At 36.7% G+C, this 25,605-nt stretch overlaps 1 protein-coding gene across 50 annotated transcripts in view; it reads left to right on the top strand.

Annotated features, from left to right (window-relative positions):
* The window catches only part of ANK2 (ankyrin 2), a 568,766-nt gene that overhangs the window by 363,274 nt on the left and 179,887 nt on the right, over window positions 1-25,605 (top strand). For all 50 annotated transcript variants that reach the window (XM_037731960.1, XM_017510194.2, XM_037732068.1 and 47 more), the window contains 2 exons: window positions 2,649-2,750; window positions 24,163-24,261. In XM_037731960.1, coding sequence (XP_037587888.1) covers window positions 2,649-2,750; window positions 24,163-24,261 — 201 coding nt within the window. The remainder of the gene's footprint in view (window positions 1-2,648; window positions 2,751-24,162; window positions 24,262-25,605) is intronic.

Consider the following 25,605-nt stretch of genomic DNA (forward strand, 5'->3'; position numbering starts at 1 on the left):
CCACCTGTTCACAGCATTCTTTTTTATAGGAACAGTAAAGCAACTTGATCTTTTGCTGAGTTTAATCATGTTAGGCATTTAGAGGGAGACAGACAATTGGCTTCTTAATGCAAAGCATCCTTTATCACCTGTTTGTTTTCTCATTCTCAGATGAATGTGCTTCTGAGTAGTTTGTCTCAGTTTGGCTCTTAATTTTTCTAGGTGCATGTAGATGGGTGATAGCTATGAGGGTAGGGAGGGTAGTCAAGAATTTCTTCTCCAGTTGAGGCACTTTATTTAGCAAGTGCCATGATTAACAGAGTAAATCTGTAGAACAAAGTTATAACTGTGGCTAACACAGAGGAAACAAACCTATAGCTCACAGGCCAGAAATCTGTAGTAATATCCATTGTGATATTTTAAGGTGTTGGATAGGATAGCAGATAAAACTTACAGCTCTAAACTGATAAACATAAATTAAATTTTAGGTCTTCTACTAAATAAATGCGTGTAAATATGTGACTTTGGAAATTTCTAAATATCTTTCCTCATCTATTAAATGGGCATAAGAATAGTTTTTTTCTCATAGTATTATTGTATTTGTGATACAATACATGTGACTCCTTTAGCTCTGTTCCTGACCCACAGTAAACACTCAGTAAATGCTACCTATAAGCATTTCCTTGATGTACAAATTGGAAGCACTTTCTAGGAACAGCCTCTAATATAATATATAGCACATGGATTTGTTTTGGAAAAACTTTATAACAGGAATAATATGTTCATATTTTATATCTGTAACCTAATAATATTTAATTTCTGTTGTTTTATAGTAAAATTAATATTTCTTGTGAGATGTTAACATAATACATAGTATTATAATTCACTTTTAAGTGCTGTGACAACAAACCTGAAGGTAGGAAATCTTGGAATTTAGCATTTGCTGCAAACAGCAAAATAAATTTCACAGAATAGTCATTTAAATATGAGTCACAGTTCAGTTGCTACAGCACTGCAGATATTCTTGGGGCACTCTGCCATCGGCACAGGCTTCAGAAAGGATGAAGAGTGAAGAACAGTGTGATATTAATCATACAATGAAGCATTTCTAAAGAATCAGGGCATGAATTCCGGTTGTGTAGATTTCAGTCACACCTTTCAACTCTTAATAAATAATCTATCTCATTTATAAACATATAAGCCACTTGGTATTTGGGTTAAAAGTGAGGTAATTTAGTTCTGTAGTTTTCAGTCTTCCCATGTGTAAATCATTTTAACAGTTTGCAAGTAATTCCATATTTGAAACTCCCAGAGAAATACTTCCATTTCTATCTCCGTACAACACCACGGATCATAATAAATAGCTGATAGAGTGTGCCAAGAGGTTCCTGCCAAGTACATTCTTTGAGGGAGGGAGGCAGTGTAGCCTAGTGAGGAGAATGTTTGATTGAGTCATCAAACCTTCATCTCACTTCGGTCAAGAGATCGAGACCATCCTGGTCAACACGGTGAAACCCCGTCTCTACTAAAAATACAAAAAATTAGCTGGGCATGGTGGCGCGTGCTTGTAATCCCAGCTACTCAGGAGGCTGAGGCAGGAGAATTGCCTGAACCCAGGAGGCGGAGGTTGCGGTGAGCCGAGATCGCGCCATTGCACTCCAGCCTGGGCAACAAGAGTGAAACTCCGTCTCAAATTATGTCTCTTTTTATGCTACCATTTTCCATTTTCTCTTTAGTCAGATATTATATCACAAGAAAAATTATAAGTTATGCAGGTGTCTTGGGACCTAGCAAAAGTTTGTCATCATTATTATGTTAAGATTTAAAAGTCAGACTTCATAACCAAGCCAGAGGGATAGCATGATTACAACTGTGCATCTGGAGCAACTCTCTTTAGGACTTTTCATGGGCAGAATTCAGCTGATTCTCCCAGCAACTGATTTTAAGAAGAGTGAGGGAAGATGAGAAACTTAAAAAGCAGTCTCCCCATCCACAGTGACTATCTTTACCGAAAGATTTTAGTCTGGTATTATGTCAGCTGGTTCAAATTTAATCATGTTTTCCCAAAATCACTGGGATCACAAAATTTGCATCAGCCCAGTCCACACCTGCCAAGTAGTGTTATCCTCTTTCTTCAAAGCACCCTGGGAGCTTTCTGTTATTCACTTATAATGAGACCAGATGACTGGCAAGTGACCCATACTCAGTGTCCTCCCTCAGAAGCATCTGAAAACCAACAGGAAAGAAAGAGAAAGAAAAAACAGTAGCTTTAATTTCTTTAGCTTTCTGATTCTTTTTTGACTTGACACTAAGCTCAGTATAAAGTTGTTAGAATCTTGAAGCTAAAATGAATAATAGCAGTATTTGAGGCTAGTATCAATACATCTTCAAATGTGGCTGAAGATTTTGAATAAAGTAGTAACAATTATTCCCATTTTAATGGTTCTTTTATACTCTAAAATACTGACTTTTAATGTACTTAACTCTAGAAATATTGTGAAGTTGCTACCTTACACAGTGAATGATTATTCAATGTTTTACACTCAGTATTATTGAAATTTTTCCAACTAAAGCTTTTCTGACTTCAGTGTAAACATCCTTGTCTTTCTGTATTCGATACATTTTTATTTCATTCATAGTTCACTAAAAGTCTTTTCTTTTTCTCACAGTCTGACAGCAATGCAAGCTTTCTCCGTGCTGCCAGAGCAGGCAACCTGGACAAAGTTGTGGAATATCTGAAGGGGGGCATAGACATCAATACCTGCAATCAGGTAAGAAAGTGGCAGCTGGCTGTGTGTTGTACAGTGAAGAAACACTCATTACATTCTCAGAGCCAAAAATTATTTGTGTCTTTATTAAAAATACTATAATATCAGTGACTCAGACTCCTGAAGCCCTATTTTTGTTCCCTTACCAACTTATTTAGAGCTAATGTTGCTGAAAAAGTAGATAGATCAATTTTGTTTATGAAATGATCTGGGCCACCTTTAGTTGGAATTTTGACCAAAAATGATGTTTTACTTCTCATTTATCATCTAGTAATCCAGATCTTGGCTTCTTTCCTTCTCTACTATATGCACTTTACTCATGGGAAACTAATTACAATTCAGTTTAGAGAAATAAGAGGATAAAATTTTCTCCTTATTAATTTTAAAATATGGCTTATAATGTTAGCAATTTGAATATTATTTTAATTATCTATTCATAGTGTTCATTTAATAAGGATTTTAGAGAATATTATATACTTTGGATATTATTTGGTATCAATGTTGACACATTTGTGCTATTTTTGACTAAGATTTTTACATCATGAATTAAAGTGTCTAGTGGACTGCAGTATTCACTTTAACGCTAAATGTTGTGTTGTGTGTGTTGTGTGTGTGTTTGACAGAGACCTAACTAGTGAATAATTCTGGCTAATTTTAAGTTAAAAGGAGGTAAATGTCATTACTGGATTCTAAATTATATGTTAATTCTTTTTTCTACATCCTGGTATATATTGAACCCGGTTGTGTTTAACTTATAGGCCACTAAAATTAGTAAATCTTTCAAAAACAGCTCTTCAAAAACTGAACCTGGTTTCTTATCCTCAAACTTACTGTACTTCCAAATTCCCACCTGCTGATTTCCTCAGCAATGTGCCGTTCCAACCCACCTGTTTCCCATTCCTCATCTTTCCCCCTCTCCAGCCATCACTTCTCTCTTTGTTCACTTTCTGCATCCGGATTACATGAGCTCGGATCACCTTGTAGTACTTAACAGAGTTGTCATAACAGCCTTCTTATTAGGTTCTGTCTTCAGTCTTGTCCACTCTGGTCAATTCTCCACACAATGCCTTGAGTGATAAATAAAATAAAAAATAAGATTACAACACTTACTTCCTCCCCAAACTTTCCATGGCTACCAATGCCCAGATCAGTGAGGTGGTTGTATCAAAATCATCTGCAGGCTTTTGCAGAGGGTACAGGATTTCCCTCCTTCCACTTCAGTCACTGGCATAGAGAGCATTGTCACTGATGTCAATATTTCTTATATTTTAGGGGAGGGTGTCTCTTATCATGAAAACATGTTGAGAGCTACTTGATGTTGGGAAAGGCATTCTGCTGTGGCCCTGAGAAGTCCTGCAGATACTTTTGGGAATAACAAGAATGAAAGACTTTAGGATTGCTTTTGATCTGGGCCATTTCTCAGGATGGTGCTTGCAGTGGGCAACCTTGAGGGGTTAGGCAATATCTCCCTCTAGATACAAAGCAGGCCTCTGTGAATCTCCCAGGGTCAGTGTGCGCCTTTAATACAAGGCACATGTAAAGGCATCTGTTGTTGTTTCTTTGTGTCAACCCTGTTAGACGTTGGGGCAAGAAGGGGATAGGGAACTTGTGTAAGCAACAGGCTGACACTTGGCCACTGCTTTTGCAGCGAATTACAATATCCTTTGTTTCTGACCCAGAAGACTTATGTCTTCTTCCAGCATCATGAAACAGTAACTGTTTATCTTTTAACTTTTAAGTAAGATAAAATCCCAAGAACTTTACACAGTTCTTAACACTGACTTGTGGAACAAAGCCAAATTACTGTGTCTCAATATGCAAAGCCTTCATATGCTACATCTGCATTCCTCCATCTTATTTTTCATTATCAATTTATCTGATATGGGTTTTTTGTGTTCTTCTGGTAAAATAATTTGAACTTTAGATACATTAGTTACCTTAAGAAAGAAAAAGCATTCAAATTTTCATATGGATATATGGACTTATTCTATAAAATGCCTATGAAGTTGAATATGAAATATTTAATAATTTTGGGGTAAACTCAGGTTTCTTTAAGTAGTTTAAATGCACTCTCCAAATATCAATGTATTAACTTTCTAAATTTGCTATATGTTAGAGAATAAGCAATGAAACTATTAGTTCATTTAGGTAAACTTATCATAAATAATGCCAAAAGAGAGAACCCAAGGAAAATAAAGCTCATTTCAAACCAAGTCTACTTCACACTGAAGTATAACAAATATATTAATTGTATGAAAGGTCTTAGGGTTATTTTAAGAAAGAATAATCTCTGAATAGTAAATACTCAGTTCTCATCAAACTTATAGACCAACCTAACTTCTTGAGTTAGCTTTTTCTTATAGTGGCCAGCCATCCACTAACATGTCACTATAAAAGGCAAGAACATTTATTTCTGTGAGAAGGCAACATGATGTCACAAAGCCCATACAAAATTTAGAGCCCACAGGTTGAAATTCAAGTTTTACCTCTACTTTTAAGAAGTCATTTCACTTCAGAAGGTGACACTTTTCTAACTTGTAAAACAGGATAAAAGCAATACATTCGATGCTTATATCCCTGGGGTTGCAATATAAGTTAAATTATTAAATATAAAAGGACTTTCTAAGGTATATGTGTTCTAATTACATTTACTGTATATAATTCACCAAGATTTACACAAATTAAAATTGACTTATACCCAAAATATAAGGTTGATCCTCCTCAATTCCCTGAACTCACCAGGTATAAAGTAAAGGCCAGGCCAGGTGTGGTGGCTCACACCTATAATCCCAGCACTTCGGGTTTATAGTAGGAGGCTGAGGCAGGAGGATTTCTTGAGTCCAGGAGTTCCAGGCTGCAGTGAGCTATGATCGTGCCACTGTACTTCAGCCTGGGTTGGTGACAGAATAAGACCCTGACTCTTAAAAAATAAATAAATAAAACAGGCCAGGCGTGGTGGCTCACACCTGTAGTCCCGACACTTTGGGAGGCCGAGGGGGGTGAATTGCCTGAGGTCAGGAGTTCGAGACCAGTCTGGCTAACATAGTGAAACCCCGTCTCCACTAAAAATACAAAGAATTAGCCAGGCGTGGCGACATGCATCTGTAATCCCAGCTACTTGTGAGGCTGAGGCGGGGGAATTACTTGAACCAGGGATGTAGAAGTTGCAGTGAGACAAGATCATGCCATTGCACTCCAGCCTGGGCAGCAGAGCGAGACTCCATCTCTAAACAAACAAACAAACAAACAAACAAAATCCTCAAAGTAAATGTGGTCTGATACTGGTTCTGTATTTTTATTAACACTACTTAAGACAGTATATTAATTAAAGATTAGGGAAATAAAGTGACTAATGTTATCTACTTAGCTACTGTGTATTCAGACTTTGTGCTGGGGCTTTACATGTGATGATTATCAATCAACAGAGATGAAATATTGTGAGATAGGAATCAGCTCAAGTTTACAAATGTAGAAACTGGGCCCACAATGGTTAAGTGACATTCCCAGGGCCACATGCATCTCTGTCTCCCATGTCTAAGCTTTTTCCTGCTGCAGGATATCTTTTTGAGTAGCTATTTGGAGCTGCCCTTCAAAGTAATACAGTGGTGGTCCTTTATCTTAAACATCAAAACTTATTTTTAATCTGCTACTGCTAATATAAAAGAACTTTATTCATAGGTAGTCACAGGATCTTTTAAGTCAAAGAGCACCACCACCAGGATTACTACTAAAACTCAAATAAAATATAGAACAGGAAATGATTTCCAAATACCCAGGAAAGTAAAAGAGGTAACTATTCAGCCAAACTATTGCTATTTCTAAATATGTAATATTCAAAGCTAATATAGCATATGAAAGAAGAAAAGAAAATGTATCCTCTATTTTGCTGCTAAGACTGAGTTTCTAGGGAGCATTACGACATGTAATATAGAAACCAGGACTTTCTGTACTCTGTTGTATTTCTCAATGAAAGGCAATCTGGGCTGCACCAGCTTTCCAAAAATACCACGTGTTGGCGTGCTAAGATTCCTTAAACCGAAATTTGAATCAATGTTTTTTCTTTATAATATTGTTCTCACAACTACCATGAGAAGTTTAAAATGTGATTCCCAAATACTATTTTGCTTTTAATTATTTAAATGATATGGAAAAAATTCATAAAATCGGCACAAGAAAACACTCTTAAAAGAATGTCAAGTTTTCATTATTCTTTTTGGAATGATTACAAATAGGGTTGTTAACTTCTATTTTCTTTAAAAGATTAAACTAGTCATCTATTTACCATATTATTTTCTTGTACATTCAGAAGAGGGAATAAATCTTAGCATTCAGTTTATTTAAGAAACTTATAAAAACTTGTTCTTACCTATTACCTAGCATAATTTAATGCTGTTACAAACAAGATAAACATGCAGAGATTAAAAATCGAGTGTATAATATATTAATAAAAGATTATAGCCAGTTATAAGCCAATGAAAACCCCAGATACTTTTACCATGTATACAATTTACTGGTTTCACTGTAGTGACTTCAAAATGAAAGACTATTACATAGCATTTATTTAATATAATCCTAGATATGACACCAGTGATTAACAGGTTTTAAAATGCCCTGATTTTTGGTTTTGATCCTTTACTACCAGAGTGTAAAGGTGCAAAATTATCAGTTAAATCCTGTGTTTCCTTTTTCACAAGCAGAAGGCAAGGTTGAAGCACCATTTCAAAACAATATTAATGTTCCTCAAATAGCAGAACTTTAACAACAAGAAGATACACCCAACAATGACTTTAGCATATGCTCACACAGTATGACTCAGACCATGAAGCCTATTTGGAAGTCGCATTAACAATGTGGATGCTGGAAACCAAATTCTAGTTTTCCCCACTTACCAGCTGGGCAATCAACTTCTGCAGGCCTGAGTTTTCTCAGTTGCAGTAACCATAAGAGCACTGAAGTTTTAGGATTGTTTTGATGATTAAGTGAGATGTTTGCAAAATGCTTGGCAGAGCAATTACTCAATAAATACTAATGAAAATGATTCATATTATAATAATGTGATCTTTTCATATTGACTCTCAGCCTAAGCTTTAGCAAAAGTAGTACTGATTCTCACAAGCATGACAGAACATGAAAGGTATTGCCATAACCTGTATCACCAAATGGGAAAAAAATTATGATTAGAAGCAATTTGGTAAAGTTACTGTTTATCTGAGTTGCATTAAACTAAGGTGTTTTTCTGGAACTAAAATCTTGTTAACAAATGCAGTTTAGATTCATCCAGTTTAGACTTCTTTTTAAAAATACTGAAAACAATTCTATTAGCCTGGGACCTTATAAAAGCAACAAAAAATGAAGAGGAGAGAATTAAATTCATGAAATTAATGGACTATGAAATGAACTATATACAGTTTTCTAACCAGTTAAAGTAGGCACAAATATACATACAAAAATATAGCTATATAGCTAAATGCTTATTATTGACACCTCATTTAGAAGAAGCAAAAGGCGATGTTTCCGTCTGGTTCTTGTTATGTGGTTTTGGATTCTGTACCATCCTGTGGTCTCTTTCAGTGCATGAGTGCTGGTTCTTGCTCTATACTGGGTAATGCTGATTCAGGTTAGAATTGAGCAACACCTGTCTAATATTTTGAGTACTTATAATTTTCAGTTTTCTTGTTGATATTTGTTCAATGTAAAGTAAATCCAGTAGAGAGTTTTCATCAACTACTTATCCCCAGCTCTAAGAAGTTTTGACCTATTTACAATTAGACAGGTTTATAAAGATTTTGAAATGTGACTTAGCTTCATGTAAATTATTTCTATGACTGTTTTCTTAAGTACTCTGTTAGAACGGTTTAGATTAGAAGAGAATTCTTTATATTTTGGGAATTCTCTTGAGCACTCTCTTTCTATGGCTAAGCAATATGGATTTTAATACCTGATTCCAAGCAGCCACTTGACTCTTCCTAGCTCATTTCAGATAGAGATCTCAGTAGAATCACTGCATTTTTTTCTGCCAGTCTGAACTCAGGTGCACTATTTGTTCATCTACTTATTCAAATATATATTGTGTGTTTACTCAGTGGCAGGCTCTGTCCTAGGTGCTGGGGATGGGGCAGTACAGAGAGGCAAAAACTCTACTCTTATATAGCTTATAATCTACAACCTTAGAAGAAAAAAGGTAGCACGTGATATGGAGAAAAATACTGCAGGGGAAAAGGAGAGAAGAGTGGAATGGGAGCAGCGCATCACTTTAGATAGGATGGGCAAATGAAAACCTGAAAAGTTGAGCAAGGAAGCCACGCGCACTCTGGAGGGAGCTCATTTTAGAAGAAGGCTTGACAGGTGAGAGAACCCCACAGAGGGAGCATGCTGGCATGTTCAAGGGCCAGCAAGGAAGCCAGCCTGCCTGGAGTAGAATGAGGGAGGGGAAGTGTAGGAGGAGGTTGGAGAGAGCCGAAAACAGCATCGGGTCATATAAGGCCTTGTAGGCTATTTTAAGAACTTTGGCTTTAATTCTGAATGAGCAGAGAAGTGATTAGAGGGTTTTTAGTAGAGAAGTGACATACGCTGACAAGTCTTAATAGTAACGATCAGGCTGAAAGGGAGCAAGGGCAGAAGCAGAGAACACTTTTGTGATACTTTAGGTGAGAAGTGAGATGTTTTACAGTAGAGTAACAGACAGGAGAATTGGTGAGAAGAGTCTGGATTCTAGATATGTTTCAAAGGTACAGCTGATGTTGCTGATGGAGTTAATGTAGGATGAAGGCAAAAGAGGAATTCGATGCGAGGGTTGAGGTCACAATGGAAAGAAAGAGCTGAAGTTTTATTAACTGAGATGGGGACGACTGTGTGATGAGCAGGTTTCAGGGAACACTCATCAGGCCAGTTTGGAACATGTTAAGTTTAATTTGTCTGTTTGATATCCAAGATATTGAGTAGGCAGTTGGATATATGAGTTTTCTAGTGTCCAGAAAAAAGATTTTGGCCTGAAGAATACATTTTGGCCTGAAGTACACATTTTGGCCTGAAGTACACATTTTGGCACACCCAGTATATAGATAGTATTCAAAACCGTGATACTGTATGAAGTCACCAAAAGAGAGAGTGTTTCTGAAACATAGAATAGGCTCACGGGCTGAGCCCTGGAGTACTACAATATTTAGAGGTCAGGATGGTGAGAGGACACCAAGGAGAATGGGAAAGAGGGTCCGGGGTTGTAGGAGGAAAACCTGAAGAGTGTGATTTCTTAGAAGCCAAGTGAAAAAATTATTTTCTGGTGGATGAAATGATAAATTCTGTAAAATGCTATTGATCCAATAAGCCAAGGAACTGAACAACAGCCTTAGTACTGTGATGGAAACTGGTGACTTGATAAACGCAATTTTGTCGGAGTGGAGGAGTGAGAGCTGGACTGGAACTCATTCAATATGTGATGGGAAGACCAAGGCCTTCTTCAAGGGCTCTTTCTATCAGATAAAGAAGAGAACAAGAAAGGTGACTAGAAGAGTAAGTGGAATCAAGAGAGGCTTTCTTTGCAATAGGAAAGAAATAATAGCTTTGTTTTGTTGAAAAAATATCAACAGAAAAGGAAAAATCAATAATTTGAGAGAGAAAGAGAGAGAGATGGGAGAATTACTGGATGGTGTCCTTGAGTCGATGAGAAGGAGTGATGGAGCTTGGTGCACAAGTAGAGGGATTGGCTTTTGCTAGAATCATGGTAGTTCAGGAAAGGGAAAGGTAGTATATGGGTAGAGGAGCAAGAAGTACTGTGGGTGCCATGCTGGGAGCTGGATGTGGGGGGGAAGTTCTAATTGCTTCTATTTTTTTTCAGTGAAATATGAGTCTAGTTTATCAGCTGAGAGTAAAGATAGGAGAGGAGGGGATGGAGGTGGAGGAGGGAGAAGGCGTGAAATAATAATCCAGGAGAGTGGGAGAGATAGCAATTGAGGGTAAGACGGTATGATTGTCAGGCAGCATTAAGGGTCTGCTTGAGCATCATGATCAAGAATTTAAAGTGAGTCCAGGTGGCATATGTGTGTGTTCTTCTGCAGCTGCATTAAGAAATGGGATCACATGGGGAGTTATATATAGCCAAGAATGTGGTTTAGCTAAACATGTATGGCAGAACTAGAGAAACACAAGGGAACTGAGGATGCATATAAGGGAATGAATAAAATAAAGATAAAGACTATGCATAGAATTCATGCCAAGTGAGGAGATAAGTGGGCACTGTGAAAAGATGAATAGGCTCTAAGTATCAAGGATTGAAGGATTGCTGGAGTTGGATGAGTAGATTAGCAAGAGAGTAAGTGGTGCTCAGAGGGTTGGATGCTTAAAATTGAAATACTAGAGGAAGTTTATAATTATTGGAAAGGAACATGTCTGGCCTGTGACCATGGAAGTGAGTGGATAAGGTAGAGAAAAGGAAAATCATTGGCAGAGAGGAATCCAAGAACCTGAAAACCTGGAGTTTTGGAAAAATCACCTATGCATACATAGGAGAAAGTGGCAGTGAGCTAGAAGCTAAAATCTTCAAGGGACAAGGGATGGGATAAAGAGGATATAGGCTGAGACATCAGGAGGTTAAAAAAAAGTACAGGAGGAAAAATAGTTTATATGAGCAATGAGAAGCAAGGAGTAAAATATAACTCCCCCAAGTTCAGTGATTGAAGGGCATATGGGGGGTGGGTGATAAGTATCCATCACTTGAGTAGACTTCAGGGAAGCAGTGTTGTTGGACTTCAGTTAAAGCAAGAAGCTTAAAAGGGTTATTTAGGGAAGAGATTTAGCCAAGAGTTCTTGCTAATGACTACACTCATGCTTTCTAAAGGATCAGTATGGGAGTTTTGGGAAATGGGAAGTGCTAGGAGATAGAAGTGATAGGAGACAGAATCAGAAAAGGAGGTATACAGAGGTGGAGAAGGATAAGATTTGCAGGGATAGTGGTGGAGCTGGTGACTACCATAAACAGGGATAGAGGACATGATAAGTTTAGCCTAGATAGTCCCAAGCAGATAGTGATGGTGACATTGTAGAGGCTGTCTGGAGCAAGAGTTGGGGGAATCTATCCAGGAGTCTGTAGAGTTCAGGAGTCCCATCTTGATTTTTGCTGTTGGAGACCAGCAGAGGAAAGATCTTAATCCAAATATGTATTCACTGCAACTCTTCCAGTATGTACTACACAGGTGGCATGTGAGAGGAGGTGAAGCTGCCATTACTGCCTAATCATTTTTCTCCCATTATACTTTAACTTCTGGGATACAAGTGTGGAATGCACAGGTTTGTGACATAGGTATACATGGTAGTTTGCTGCACCCATCAACCCATCATCTACATTAGGTATTTCTCCTAATGTTATCCCTCCACTAGGTCCCCACCCCTGGACAGGCCCTGCTGTGTGATGTTCCCCTCCCTGTGTCCATGTGTTCACATTGTTCAACTCCCATGTATGAGTGAGAACATGCAGTGTTTTATTTTCTGTTCCTGTGTTAGTTTGCTGAGAATGGTAGTTTCCAGCTTCATCCATGTCTCTGCAGAGGACATTAACTAATCATTTCTTATGGCTGCATAGTATTCTATGGTGTATATGTGCCATATTTTCTTTATCCAGTTTTTGGATTGGCTCCAAGTCTTTGCTGTTGTGAATAGTGCTGCAATAAACATACGTGTGCATGTGTCTTCAGAGTAGAATGATTCATAATCTTTTGGGTATATACCCAGTAGTGGGATTGTTGGGTCAAATGGTATTTCTGGTTCTAGATCCCTGAGGAATTGCCACACTGTCTTCCACAATGGTTGAACTAAAAGTGTTCCTATTTCTCCACATCTTCTCCAGTATCTGTTGTTTCCTGACATTTTAATGATCACCATTCTAACTGGCATGAGATGGTATCTCATTGTGGTTTTGATTTGCATTTCTCTAATGACTAGTGATGATGATCATTTCTCCATATGTTAGTTGGCCACATAAATGTCTTCTTTTGATAATGTCTTCTTTTTCTGTTCATATCCTTTGCTCACAATTTGATGGGGTTTGTTTTTTTCTTGTAAATTTGTTTAAGTTCCTTGTAGATTCTTGATATTAGCCCTTTGTCAGATGGATAGATTGCAAAAATTTTCTCCCATTCTGTAGATTGCCAGTTTACTCTGATAATAGTTTCTTTTGCTGTGCAGAATCTCTTTAGTTTAATTAGATCCCATTTGTCAATTTTGGCTTTTGTTGCCATTGTTTTTGGTGTTTTAGTCATGAAGATTTTGCCCATGCCTATGTCCTGAATGGTATTGCCTAGGTTTTTGTCTAGGGTTTTTATGGTTTTAGGCCTTTAATCCACCTTGAGTTAATTTTTGTATGAGGTGTAAGGAAGGGGTCCAGTTTCAGTTCTATGCATATGGCTAGTCAGTTTTCCCAACACCATTTATTAAATAGGGAAGGTGCAGCTTCAGCAGACCTAAATGTTACTGCCTGCTGGCTCTGAAGAGAGCAGAGGATCTCCCAGCACAGCACTTGAGCTCTGCTAAGGGACAGACTGCCTCCTCAAGTGGGTCCCTGACCCTGTGCCTCCTGACTGGGAGACATCTCTCAGCAGAGGTTGACAGACACCTCATACAGGAGAGCTCCAGCTGGCATCTGGCAGGTGTCCCTCTGGGATGAAGCTTCCAGAGGAAGGAACAGGCAGCAATCTTTGCTGTTCTGCAGGCTTCGCTGGTGATACCCAGAAAAATAGCGTCTGGAATGTACCTCCAGCAAACTCCATCAGACCTGCAGCAGAGGGTCTTGACTGTTGGAAGAAAGACTAACAAACAGAAAGGAATAGCATCAACATCAACAAAAAGGATATCCACACAAAAACCCCATCCAAAGGTCACCAACATCAAAAACCAAAAGTAGATAAATCCACGAAGATGAGGAAAAGACAGTGCAAAAAAGGTGAAAAAAGGATTTTAAACAGTCTTTTCCTCTCTCTGTAGAAGTTTTCCAGTGCTTTCCTACCCATCTTTCCTTGCCCTCCTTGATCTCCTCTTTCTCTTTCTTTCTCTTTCTCTCTCTCTCTCTCCGTGTGTGTGTGTGTGTGTGTGTGTGTGTGTGTGTGTGTGTGTGTGTGTGTGTATTGATGATTGTAAAGTAGTAAACAAATCCTATGATCCCTAGATTTTTCAAGGCCTCTTCTCTTATAGAATGCATAGTAGAAAAGAAAAAGGAAACCTTGTTTTCAAATGGCAATTTCTTCAAATTGGGGATTCTCTTCTTAGAAAAAAAGGACATTGTATAGAAGTTAATTTGTCAGAATTAAGAAGTGGTTGTCAGAAGGCGGGTGCAGTGTCTCAAGCCTGTAATGCCAGCACTTTGGGAGGCTGAGGTGAGAAGATCACAATGTCAGGAGTTTGAGACCAGCCTGGCCAATATGGTGAAATCCTATCTCTACTAAAAATACAAAAAGTAGCTGGGTGTGGTGGTGGCGTGCATCTATAGTCCCAGCTGCTCGGCTGAGGCAGGAGAATCGTTTGAACACGGGAGGTTGCAGTGAGCAGAGATTGTGCCGCTGCACTCCAGCCTGAGGAACAGAGCAAGACTCTGTCTAAAGAAGAAGAAGAAAGAGGAGGAGGAGGAGGAAGAAGAAGAAGAAGAAAGATGCAGCAGCAGCAGTACTAGTAGTAGTGGTGGAGTGGTTGTCAGATTGATGTGGGCATGATCAGAGCAACCTGTCTATGAATGAACCTGCTATGTGTAAGTGTAGAGCCTCATGTACACAATTGTTTTTAGTCCCCATACTCAGTTCATTTTTTGCCTTTTTACTCAGAAATAAGAGGTCTTCAGGGTAGGATGAAAGAGACCAAGATGCAGATGAGTAAGAGCCCATAAAGGCATACCTTGGGGCATAAAGACACTTCCCACTTCCACCCCTACCCCAAACTGTCATTACTTTAAAAACAAAAGCTCTTTATGCAGGATGGAGTGGGCAGAGGGGACAGTCTGAAATGAATGTCTGCACCTTAGTGGGTATGCAGTCATCGCTGGAGTTGGTGAAGGCTGTTACTGCCCTTGGGAAAAAGAGAATTTGCAGTGTGATATTTCGTTTGAGAAATAAGGGAAGACAGCAATAGTGCCCACGGGAGGTAGAGGAGGGAAGCAGGAAGAGAAAACCATTTATCAGAAAGTTGAGAATATAGTTTCTCATCCAAAGTAACCATCAGAAGTTTTTCAAGAGATGTGTTATTCAAGTTACCTTGGAATTTTGAGCTTGGACGCCAAACTAATGATGGTCACTTCAGTCCTTTTTAACAACTCTTTTTTTAGTGAAATTTTTATGTGTTAAAGAAGGCACTAGTTTCTTATTAGCCAGTTCTGTCCCCAGCTAACAGTTTAGCAATATGCAGACAGGAAAGCAAGCCCCACAAACTGGGAATTTGGAACTTTAGCAACACAGGAAAATTGAGGGGCTTAGAAAGAAAAGCTCATAGAGTATACCAATGTAAATAGGGTTAAAATTAAATTGACTGGAGAGGGAGGCTATCACTGACACGAACCAATTTCAAAGAATGATTTTTAAACTAGAATGTAAGCTTCCATGTTGTGTAATGACAGGAGCATGGTGATGGAAAGAACAAGACCCAGGATTGACACATAATAGATGTCCAATTAATATTTGATAAACGAATGATTGAGTGAACACTGGACATTGGGCCAGCCGCTGAAATCATTCTGAATCTCAAATTATCCATTCATGAATTGGGAAATAATAATATCAGGAATATCAAATAATAGTTACTTTTATTGCAAGCCTATTACATTCTCATTATACTGTGTATGTGTGTGTGTGTTTGTGTGTGTGTGTATGTGTATAATCTTCACAACATAATTCTCTACATTAAAAGGAGATGATTGGGGCCTCAAGTGATACATATGAAAACCAATTGTGTTGTGCACACTCAGTTAGGAGACCAAATTATGGCTCTGATGGTTATATTTACATAGAATTTGGTTAACAAAGTTAGAGTAGCCAGAGATGATTATTTCTCCCACCTGAGAGTAGCTGGATGCACAAATTCTGAACAAGTACTAACAAGTATGTTCCTTCTGATTTTGGCTATAAAGTTTCTTAATAAATTGTCATAATTTCTTTTAGATAATTTATAGTCCTATGGGATCTAGGAAAGCTTCTAATACTTAGGAAGGTTCTAGTTATGCCTCCTTAAGCATCCACTCTGCTTTCTAGATGGAAAGACTCACATATTATCAAGTTATGTTTATAAACCATCTCTTAAAGCAGTGTTTCTTCTACTTACAGAGGGAAACTTCTTGTGGTATCCTAAGAAAATACATCTGTGTGCCTCATTTTGAGAAAAACTGCATTGAAATTTGAATGTTTCCTTTGATTCCTTGACATCAACACAATCAGAAACATGACCAAGAACAAAAAATTACCAAATGTTAAGTAAATATGATTATCCAGATGGTCCAGAATATGCTTCTATTAATTTTTTTAGATTGGCACTAAAATAAACATGTAAAATTTTAAAATTATCATAGAACTCTGAGTTCTTAAGAACAAAGGCTATTTAAAGTAAGTCCTTCCTTCAGAATCTAATTTCCTCTTGTATATGTTAACAGTAACCAATTTGGGCCTCAGAGAGTGAATGTCTCCTGATTGTATTTACGAAAATGAATATATTTATACTTGATTTTTTTTTTTTTTTGAGATGGAGTCTTGCTCTGTCGCCAGGCTGGAGTGCAGTAGCGCGATCTCGGCTCACTGCAACCTCCGCCTCCTGGGTTCAAGCGATTCTTCCGCCTCAACCTCCCGAGTAGCTGGGACCACAGGCGCGCACCACCACACCCGGCAAATTTTTTTGTAGTTTTGGTAGAGACGGGGCTTCGCCGTGTTGGCCACGATGGTCTCGATCTCTCGACATCGTGATCCGCCCGCCTCCGCCTCCCAAAGCACTGGGATTACAGGCGTGAGCCACCGTGCCCAGCCTTATACTTGATTTGTTCATGCATTGACTTGCAATTTGTTGACAAAATGTACAGTACCTGGATGATTTAAGCAAACTCCTGTTTACTTTCATACTGCACATATTATTAATTAGCCCATTTATTGTACAAAGATTATTTAATTACATCTTTTTTTTGTGCCATGTACTATATTAAGTGTAGAGGTTACCAATATGAATAGGATGTGACCATTTCCCATGAAAAGCCTTATTGGGAAGATAAACAGGAAATACACAAATTTAATAAATTGGTGAAAAGATCCAAATTTTATGATTGCTGAGAGGATAAAGTGACTAAGCCAGCTTGTGTGTCTCAGACATACCTGAAATTGAATACCAAATGTCATTTATACAAATCATTTTATAATGATGAAAAACAGAATACCAGGGTGTTACTTAGAAAACTCTGTGAAACTTTTATTGTCTAATGCTCCCTCCTCTCTCTCCCCACAGAATCCAGTATGCCAAATTTGGCTTATTTTTAATCAAAATTGTAAAAAATGTGGAGAAGATCAGAAGTCATTGTAATTCTCTAATAATATTACCCAACTTTTATATGGATACCTTGAAATATAGACTTGGTTTCTAGCACAATGTTTAGCATGCAATAAATAATCAACAAATGTTTTGGTATGTGAATACTTGAATTCAGTTACTATTTATTGAATTGAAGCTATCCCTTTTTCTATTAATTTGAAAACTCTGTATCATGTTGTATCCGAGTATAATATTTTGTTCAAAAATGTTTCTTCACTTGTGCCTCATTAGAAGCAGGAGGATAAGGTACACACTGGAATCTGCTGTGGGATTTCTTTAGTTCTAGTCTCCCTTCTTGCTTCCTTTCCTTTGAGGTCTTGCCACCTCTTTCTTCTCTAATTCGAATCTCACCCTTGGTGTCCGGAGGCATGGTCATTTCTGGCTGTCTCACTAGAGATTTCTCTTGCTTCATGATATACACTCCTTCTCCTGCTTGCCAACCTTGATAAATTCTGTTAGTGGGAGACAGTTCAGGTTTTTAATGCCCTCTTTGAAGATGAGTTCAATGAAATGTTAAATAAGTCAGTGATAAACATGCAGAAATAAGACCTAGTCTTTTGGGTTGTATCTTTAAAAACTTCTAGAAATTATACTGTCATTACTTGTCATCTGATCTTAGAACAATAGAATTTTGTTACTGTAAAAAACTTAAGGGGAAAACCATTCTAAACCCTTTCCTCCATTTGTACTTAGCATTTACTTTTTAAAAATTAATTAATTAATTAATTAATTAATTTTGAGGCAAGGTCTTGCCCTGTCACCCAGGCTGGTGTGCAGCCTCAGCCTCCCAAGTACCTGAGATTACAGGTGCACACCACTGAGTCCGGCTATTTTTTTGTTTTGTTTTGTTTTGTAGGGACATGACTCTCTATGTTGCCAAGGCTGGTCTCAAACTCCTAGGCTCAAGCAATCCTCCTGCTTCAGCCTCCCAAGGTGCTGGGGTTATAAGCGTGAGCCACTGCACCTGCCTAGAATTCACTTTTAAATGCTAAATTTGGCATGGATTTGACACCATAACATTATAGAATTCACTTTAATCGTTTTTCTTTTCTAATTTTGATGTATTTGAACATTAAATCTAGAAACCTAAAAGAAATAATTTTTAGAGATGGAGATATTTTCTATTAGAAAAAAGAGCTAATGAGAAGTTGAGGTCTAAAGAAAGTGAAATAGGATTATAATGCAGAGACCATTGATTTTTGTGTTGTGGAGGCCAGGGAGGGGTGAAGAGGAGGAGGTTTAAAAGTGCATTGTCTGAGCCAGAATCACCAGGTGGTTCATAACTCATAATGTTCAGTTCAGGATTATATGAATTAATGCAATCAAGCACTTAGAGCCTGACACAGAAGAATAAACTCTGATACGTTTTAGCTATTATTTAAATGATTTGCTGCTCACTTTTAAATTTAATTTTTACATCCCTTTAAACTATGACTGTTATAATAAGTAGTTCAACTAATTTTTCTTCTTTGAGCCTTATATAAATATTTTGTTTTTATACATGTTAGGCTAACTACTGAGGAAGTAATTTACCTATATAATCTTATAAAAATTAAAGATGAGAGATCGTATGAAAATGGCATTTACATGAGGAGAGTTCAGGCTGGGTGTCGTGGCTCATGCCTGTAATCCCAACTACTCAGGAGACTGAGGCAGGAGATTCACTGGAACCTGGGAGGTGGAGGTTGCAGTGAGCCGAGATTGGAGCACTACAGTCCAACCTGGGCCACAAGAGCAACACTCTATCACAAAAAATAAAATAAATAAATAAATTTGGAGAGTTGAAATGTTCAGTAGTAGAAAAGCAGCTCTTTGAATTATTGTCAAGGATGACTACTAATAAACCAAGCTCATTTGACCCATCTACTTTCTAGGTTTTATGGTAATTCAAAATGCTTTTAAAAAATAAATTACTTTTGCATAAATTAATACATTTGCTAGCCTAGGTAAACATATGTTGATCTCAAAAATGCTCAATTCAACTAATCACATTTAGCCAAATGTTAGTGATGGAACATTGGCAGGGGTTTGGAAGGGGAGAGCAGGAGTACACACATGTATTACTGTTTGCATCTCACTAGGAAATAATACCTGACATTTGTTTATTACTTAAGAAATTACAAACAGAATTAACCTACACTATTTTATACTCTTAAATAACTATCTGAGGTAGGCAGAGTAGGACATTTTTCTTTTTTACTATTGAAGAAATCTTAAATCCTATTGTTAGGACTGGAGAGATAGCATGGGAGCTCAGACTTTCTGTTGCCCAATGCCTGTGTTCTCTACTCTGCCACTCTCCCTCGCCGAGCCCCAAATGTGGACATAATTTAGCCAATATTCTCAAAATGAAGAATTCTGCTTTATCCCATTATCAGTCCTCTTATTTGCATCATAACACCCATCTAAAATGAAAATTATATTCAGAAAACTCAAATAAGCCTACCAACAAAACCATTTCTTTTTTTTTTAACTTAGTGCTGGGATACATGTGCTGACCGTGCAGATTTGTTACATAGGTATACATGGGCCATGGTGGTTTGCTGCACCTATCAACCCATCATCTAGGTACAACGAAACCATTTCTGAATGTCCATTATTCCCCCTTAAGTGATCTTTGTGAGTGCTAATGTTTTATTTATTTGATCTAAAAGGACACCTGGCTTCCCCAGGATGACCGCCTGTCTCAGGTCTTGACTAAACTTCTTTAGCTTTTGTGTAATTCTGAGCATGCCTGCATGTACAAACATACACAGACATGTGTGTGCATAAAAAAATTCACCAAAAACCCCTCAAAATCAATCTTGTCACCCACAGTGACAAGATTATTTTCATTTCTATTTTTCTTTATTCTACTTCATGATTTGAAACATACTGATTAGCAGTCCATTAGATTGAATTTATGACCAGTTTATACTTCATGACCTACAGTCGGAAATACTAGTTTAGCATTTATTTTAAATAAAAAAGTATAGTTTGGAAATCAGATAGATCTAAGTTTAAATTGTTTGCTCCTCCTCTTATAAGTTGTAGTGATCTTTGAGGCAAATCACTTGACTTCTGAGAATTTTAGTGTCATCATCTGTAAAATATAATAAAATATACAGTAATATAATATACATAAAATGTAAAATGTAATAGTGATTCCTATGTCATTACATTTCTTATTCTTTTATTCATCAAATATTTGTTTCTCAGCATTCATAACCTCTTCATTTTTCTTAATCTTAAAGTTTAAAGACCATTTTTTTACAGTTTTTTCTTCTCCCAGGCTAATTTGCTACCATATTCAGTGTCATTCTCTATATTTTAGGAATTGTATGATTAAAAACCAAAACAAAACAGAACAAAACAAACCCCTTGCAGACAGGGAGAAAAGATCAGTGGCCAAAAAGGGAGCTGCCATCCAGGAGTGCTGGATGGGAACCCCCTATGGAAGACATGGACATCCCGATGTGGACTATATAATGTGACATCTTCAAAGCATTCTATTCCAAGTCTTTTCACTATGAGATGATCAATGACCTGAACTGCCAACTTTCAAATCTCATTGTAAACATTTTAAAATTAATGAAGGCTTAGTAAATACTGCATTAAAAAGTTATTTGGGAATTCAAAAGAAACCCTTGAAGATCTGAGAGTAACTAACTAATAAAACAGATATCCTCTTGGATCACCTATAGTTGGATTTACTTTGTTAAGTCAGAAACCTGTGGAGACCAGCCAAAGACACAGTCAGTTCAGTTAATCTGAGTCTGACAAAGATGGCACATTGTTTGCTTTGCTTTTCCTGATCTTCATAAAAACTAAATAAATCCTTACTCCCACCACAGTGAATAAATATGCTTAGTTTAGAGAAGCCGCCATGGAAGAGGTGGGAAAAGTGCAGATAAAAGATACATGGGTGTAAGAAGTGAGAATGGATAGAGAACATGTAATTTAATCATTTTCATTTTTAATTTGAGTTTTTCTTCATTGTATCGATAATTCTTTGTGCCAATGTCATTTATACTAATGGCAGAGTAAAACTGTGGTAATATTTCACAACTATTTGTGTAACACATATGGCACGTATTTCGTCTTGGGAAGAGTTCTTGGCTTAGGGGAGTCTGTGACATGGAAGTGCATTCAGTGCAGTGGTGAGGACTGCGAGGCCAAGTTTCACTTTCCTTCGCAATTACTGCCTTTGGATGTGCCCATTTTCTCTCTTTCTTCTGACTTCTTTCAAAAACTTTCAAAAACTCATATATTTTAATTGCCTTCTCCCAAATATTTACATTTTCATACAATTAAAGATGTTATATGAGTTAGTTGTAGTCTTCTGATATGCAAAAGACTTAGACTGTGAGACCCTTAATTCAACATGTAACATATGCAAAGCAGGAAAGCCAGATATCTGAAAATAAAATTATTGACACTATGTGCTACTGTGTTCAGTTGTTTAATAATAAGCATTTGGGGGCCAAATATGTATGGGGATAAAAATTACATAATGTGTCCTTTACTTCTTTCTTAGAACCTAGCCCTGAGAGCTGAGCACTTAGTGGGTACCTAGCAAATGCTGTGGATTAACTAATGTTTGTATTAATTATGAATTTATAATAAGTTGAAAACAGTTTAATGGATGATGACGCAAACATTTAACCTTCATGTAAGTTTAGCCATATCTTCTTGAATCTGTTCTTCATCTTTTCCAAATGGACTCCTTTGTGGTTTTCCTGTATATGTAAGAAACGCTCAAATGGTTTCATGAAAATTTTTATTGGCTATCTGTTCTACCTGGAGTTTCATCCACTTGCTTTATATGATCATAGACAAGGAGTCACTGGGGAAAATATTTCATAAAATCATAAAAAGAAATAGTGAATAGAGGTTATTATAAATCTGATTATGAACAAAATGTTAAGGTATTGCTTTATAAAATTTGATAGAAGTGCTAAGCAAAAATGATAACTTTGTTCTTTAGGATTGATTAATATGCACGTGGTTGTTTCAGAGTAACATTATCATCTTATTTTTTAAATCTGTCTGGTATTTTTAGTCATTTTAATGATATTATATAGAAATAACATTATTCTGAAGTTATGGTATCAAAAATACCACGTCCTGAACTTACAGTCTGCAAAGCCCAATATCTTTCTCACAATAAGAGTTCAATAAGTATTTGCTGATTGTTTCAAAAGACTAAGTTTGTATTATTCTATCAACATTAACTTACATAAAGTCAATATCAATGAGTTTTCAATAGCAGCTTGCTTAAGTTGTTTCCCATTTAGTATGCGGTATATATAAAATTGAGAGATATTTAAGTCATTGCTAGAAATGAGTCCATAACCTGGCATAGTGAAACTGATAGATATGTAGACCATCGCTGGAAGTGTATCTGTACCTTCATACAGCTTCACCCAATTATGTTAAAATTATTACCTCATAAATTAATGTTTCAATAGAAGTCTAGTAGATAGCACATCCCTGAACTATAAATCTGATCATATTACATATCATTGTCACGTCTTTTGCCTCTAAATTTGGAGGCCCTATCAAGAATATTAAGATTGTCTTGGTTCTCTGACTCTAGAATCATAAGATCATTTTACTGACTGATTTCAATTCAGTGGTCAGGAATTAAAAATTAAATATTATTACTATTAAATGTCACAATGTAAGAAGAAGGACAGTTTCTATAAACTTCATATTTAGTACAACTTTTTCTTTTTTACATTTAGAGTATGATCACAATCATTCTTAGATAAGTACTCTTCTATAACAATCTATGTAATATAAATAATTTCCATATTCTGTTCCAATATCCAAAAACATTTATGATTAGCTTCTAAGATTCTTTATGAAATAACATTTTATAGCATTACTTGGGTCTATATGATATGTATAAAACAGTGTATTTCAACTTGCATGTGAAAAATGTTAAATTATTCAGTATCAATATTAGAATACCATATCTATAAGACAAGTGGGCTGTGGAAGCTAATAACTGGCACCATGTACCAGCTGTTAAACTGTCACTTTATTTCCATTGCTCTGTTTAAGCTTTATTACTGTGTCAGTTGAAGACTTTAATCTTTGTTTTGAAGATGAAGAAACTAATATTCTACTATTTTTCAGGTTTAATTAACTTAAGATTTTCCTCTTAAAAATTTGTTCTTGATTTTTTAAATTATATTAATTTTTTTCTAAGTTTTTTCCAAATTGTTGGTCAGTATTTTGAGTAATAGAGTTGTTAGTTAGAATTAGTTATAATATTAATCAAAGTATAACTGTTGTCTATAAATCCCTGGAGGTGGGGAGTACTTCTTCCTAAGTGTGAATAGCACTTAGCATAGTGCTGCTTTGAGATACAAAAGAACCGAAAAAATCTAAAGCTGTGCATGTTCCAGAAAGTGGACATAATTTTATTTTGTGTCGGTACAGTAAATGATATGAAATTGTCCTCTTTAAGTCATTTGAAAAATGTAGAAATTTCTTAGTTTAAAAAAAACTTTGTTGAAATTTCTTAGTTTAAAAAAAAACTAAGAGATTTCTTAGTTTAAAAAAAGAGATTTTTTAGTGTAGAGATTTCTTAGTTTAAAAAAAAAACTTTGTTGAAAAAACTTTGTTAAAATTTCTTAGTTTAAAAAAAAACTTTGTTGAAAACTTTGTTGCCAAATCCATGTTTCTAATGAATACTTATTGCCTCTCTGAATCCAAACACTGAAATTAGTCTCTCTTAAATTAATGGATTCAAGGTTCTAATGCAAAAAGGAAAACAAAAAAAAAAGAAGAGATCAGAGTCTGTCTATTCTCTGGGTTATATGCTTGAGTCGGATCAGGACACTGTTTCCCTCATTACTTCACTTATTAAAGGCTTGTTTGTCTCTTCTCTCAGAATGGACTCAACGCTCTCCATCTGGCTGCCAAGGAAGGCCACGTGGGGCTGGTGCAGGAACTGCTGGGAAGAGGGTCCTCTGTGGATTCTGCCACTAAGGTAATATTCATGCTGGTAGAATTTATTTTCCTTAGAAAAGAGAAAATTATTTAAAGCTTTTTATTTATATTTATTCATTTTTCTAGACAAGGTCTCTTTCTGTTGCCCAGGCAGTAGGACGGTGGCACAATCACGGCTCACTGCAACCCCCACCTCTGAGCTCAGGTGACCCTCCCACCTCAGCTGCCTGAGTAGCTGAGACTATAGGCATGCGCCACCATGCCCAACTAATTTTAAAATTTTTTTTAGTGTAGACAAGGTCTTGCTATTTTGCCTTCCTGGGCTCTAGCAATCCTCTTGCCACAGCCTCCCAAAGTGTTGGGATTATAGGCGTGAAATACCACACCTCGCCCACTTAAAGCTTCTTTTTCCTCTTGTAGATTTCAGAGGTTGGTTAGAGCACCAAGATTCTTGACGTGCAGAATTAAGATAGAAATCTTCTCCATTAAACTTTGCAGAATTTGTATTGTTTCTTTTAAGTATTTATGGGACATGAGTCTGAAACATCTGTAAACCTGGTTTCTAATGTTTTGTATTTCCCCCTTTGATTCACAAAGAGGAACAGATTAACACAATACTTTATAGACAATAGCAACTGTTTTCCTAAGGTTAATTTATTTTTAAAAAATACACTGATGTGGGAAACTTCTCTATGGAAATGAACAAGTAATTTTTAATGTTTTCATTAAGTTTGGTATTAGAATATGCAGAATCCTTTATACTCTAATAGAAAAGAGATTTGGGGTCATGGATTGAATTACTAGGGTAATGTTAGATTTTATCACCACAATATGTTTGGTAAGGAAATTGGACTCATTTTTAAAGAAATATACAGGACACTTGGTAAACCAGAAACTGTTCCTTGTTGATGTTGCTTTCGCTGAAACATTTTTGAATTTGTTGAGGATTCATTTCATAAACAACAGGCATTTAAAAAAATATCATCAATGGCAACAATCTTTGTCTTTGGAAGGTAAAATTTTATTTGGAAAAATACAATTTTTCCAAAAAATCAGAGCCAAGCCTGCTGACCAAGCCTAGAGCGTGATAACGTGGGTGTGGAAGATGCAGAGAGAGAAGTCAGACACTCTCGTCTCTAGATGGGACATTAGTCTAATCTGGAGTGAACAAACAAACAAAAAAGGACAAGAATAAATTAGAAACATGACCAGTTAACCTGGATTTCTAACCTGGATTTCTAACACCTCATGCATAACTCCCAAAGTGTACATTGGTTCTGCTTATAGCATAGTAAACAGCAATTCTAGCAGAAATTAAAAAGCAAAAACTAACAACTGTCTGGCAATTCCACAGAAGTAAACATGTGAATTCTCTATATGAAAT

The sequence above is a fragment of the Cebus imitator genome, unplaced genomic scaffold (assembly GCF_001604975.1).
Source record: "Cebus imitator isolate Cc_AM_T3 unplaced genomic scaffold, Cebus_imitator-1.0 Scaffold17, whole genome shotgun sequence".
In the NCBI taxonomy this organism is placed as follows: Eukaryota; Metazoa; Chordata; class Mammalia; order Primates; family Cebidae; genus Cebus; species Cebus imitator.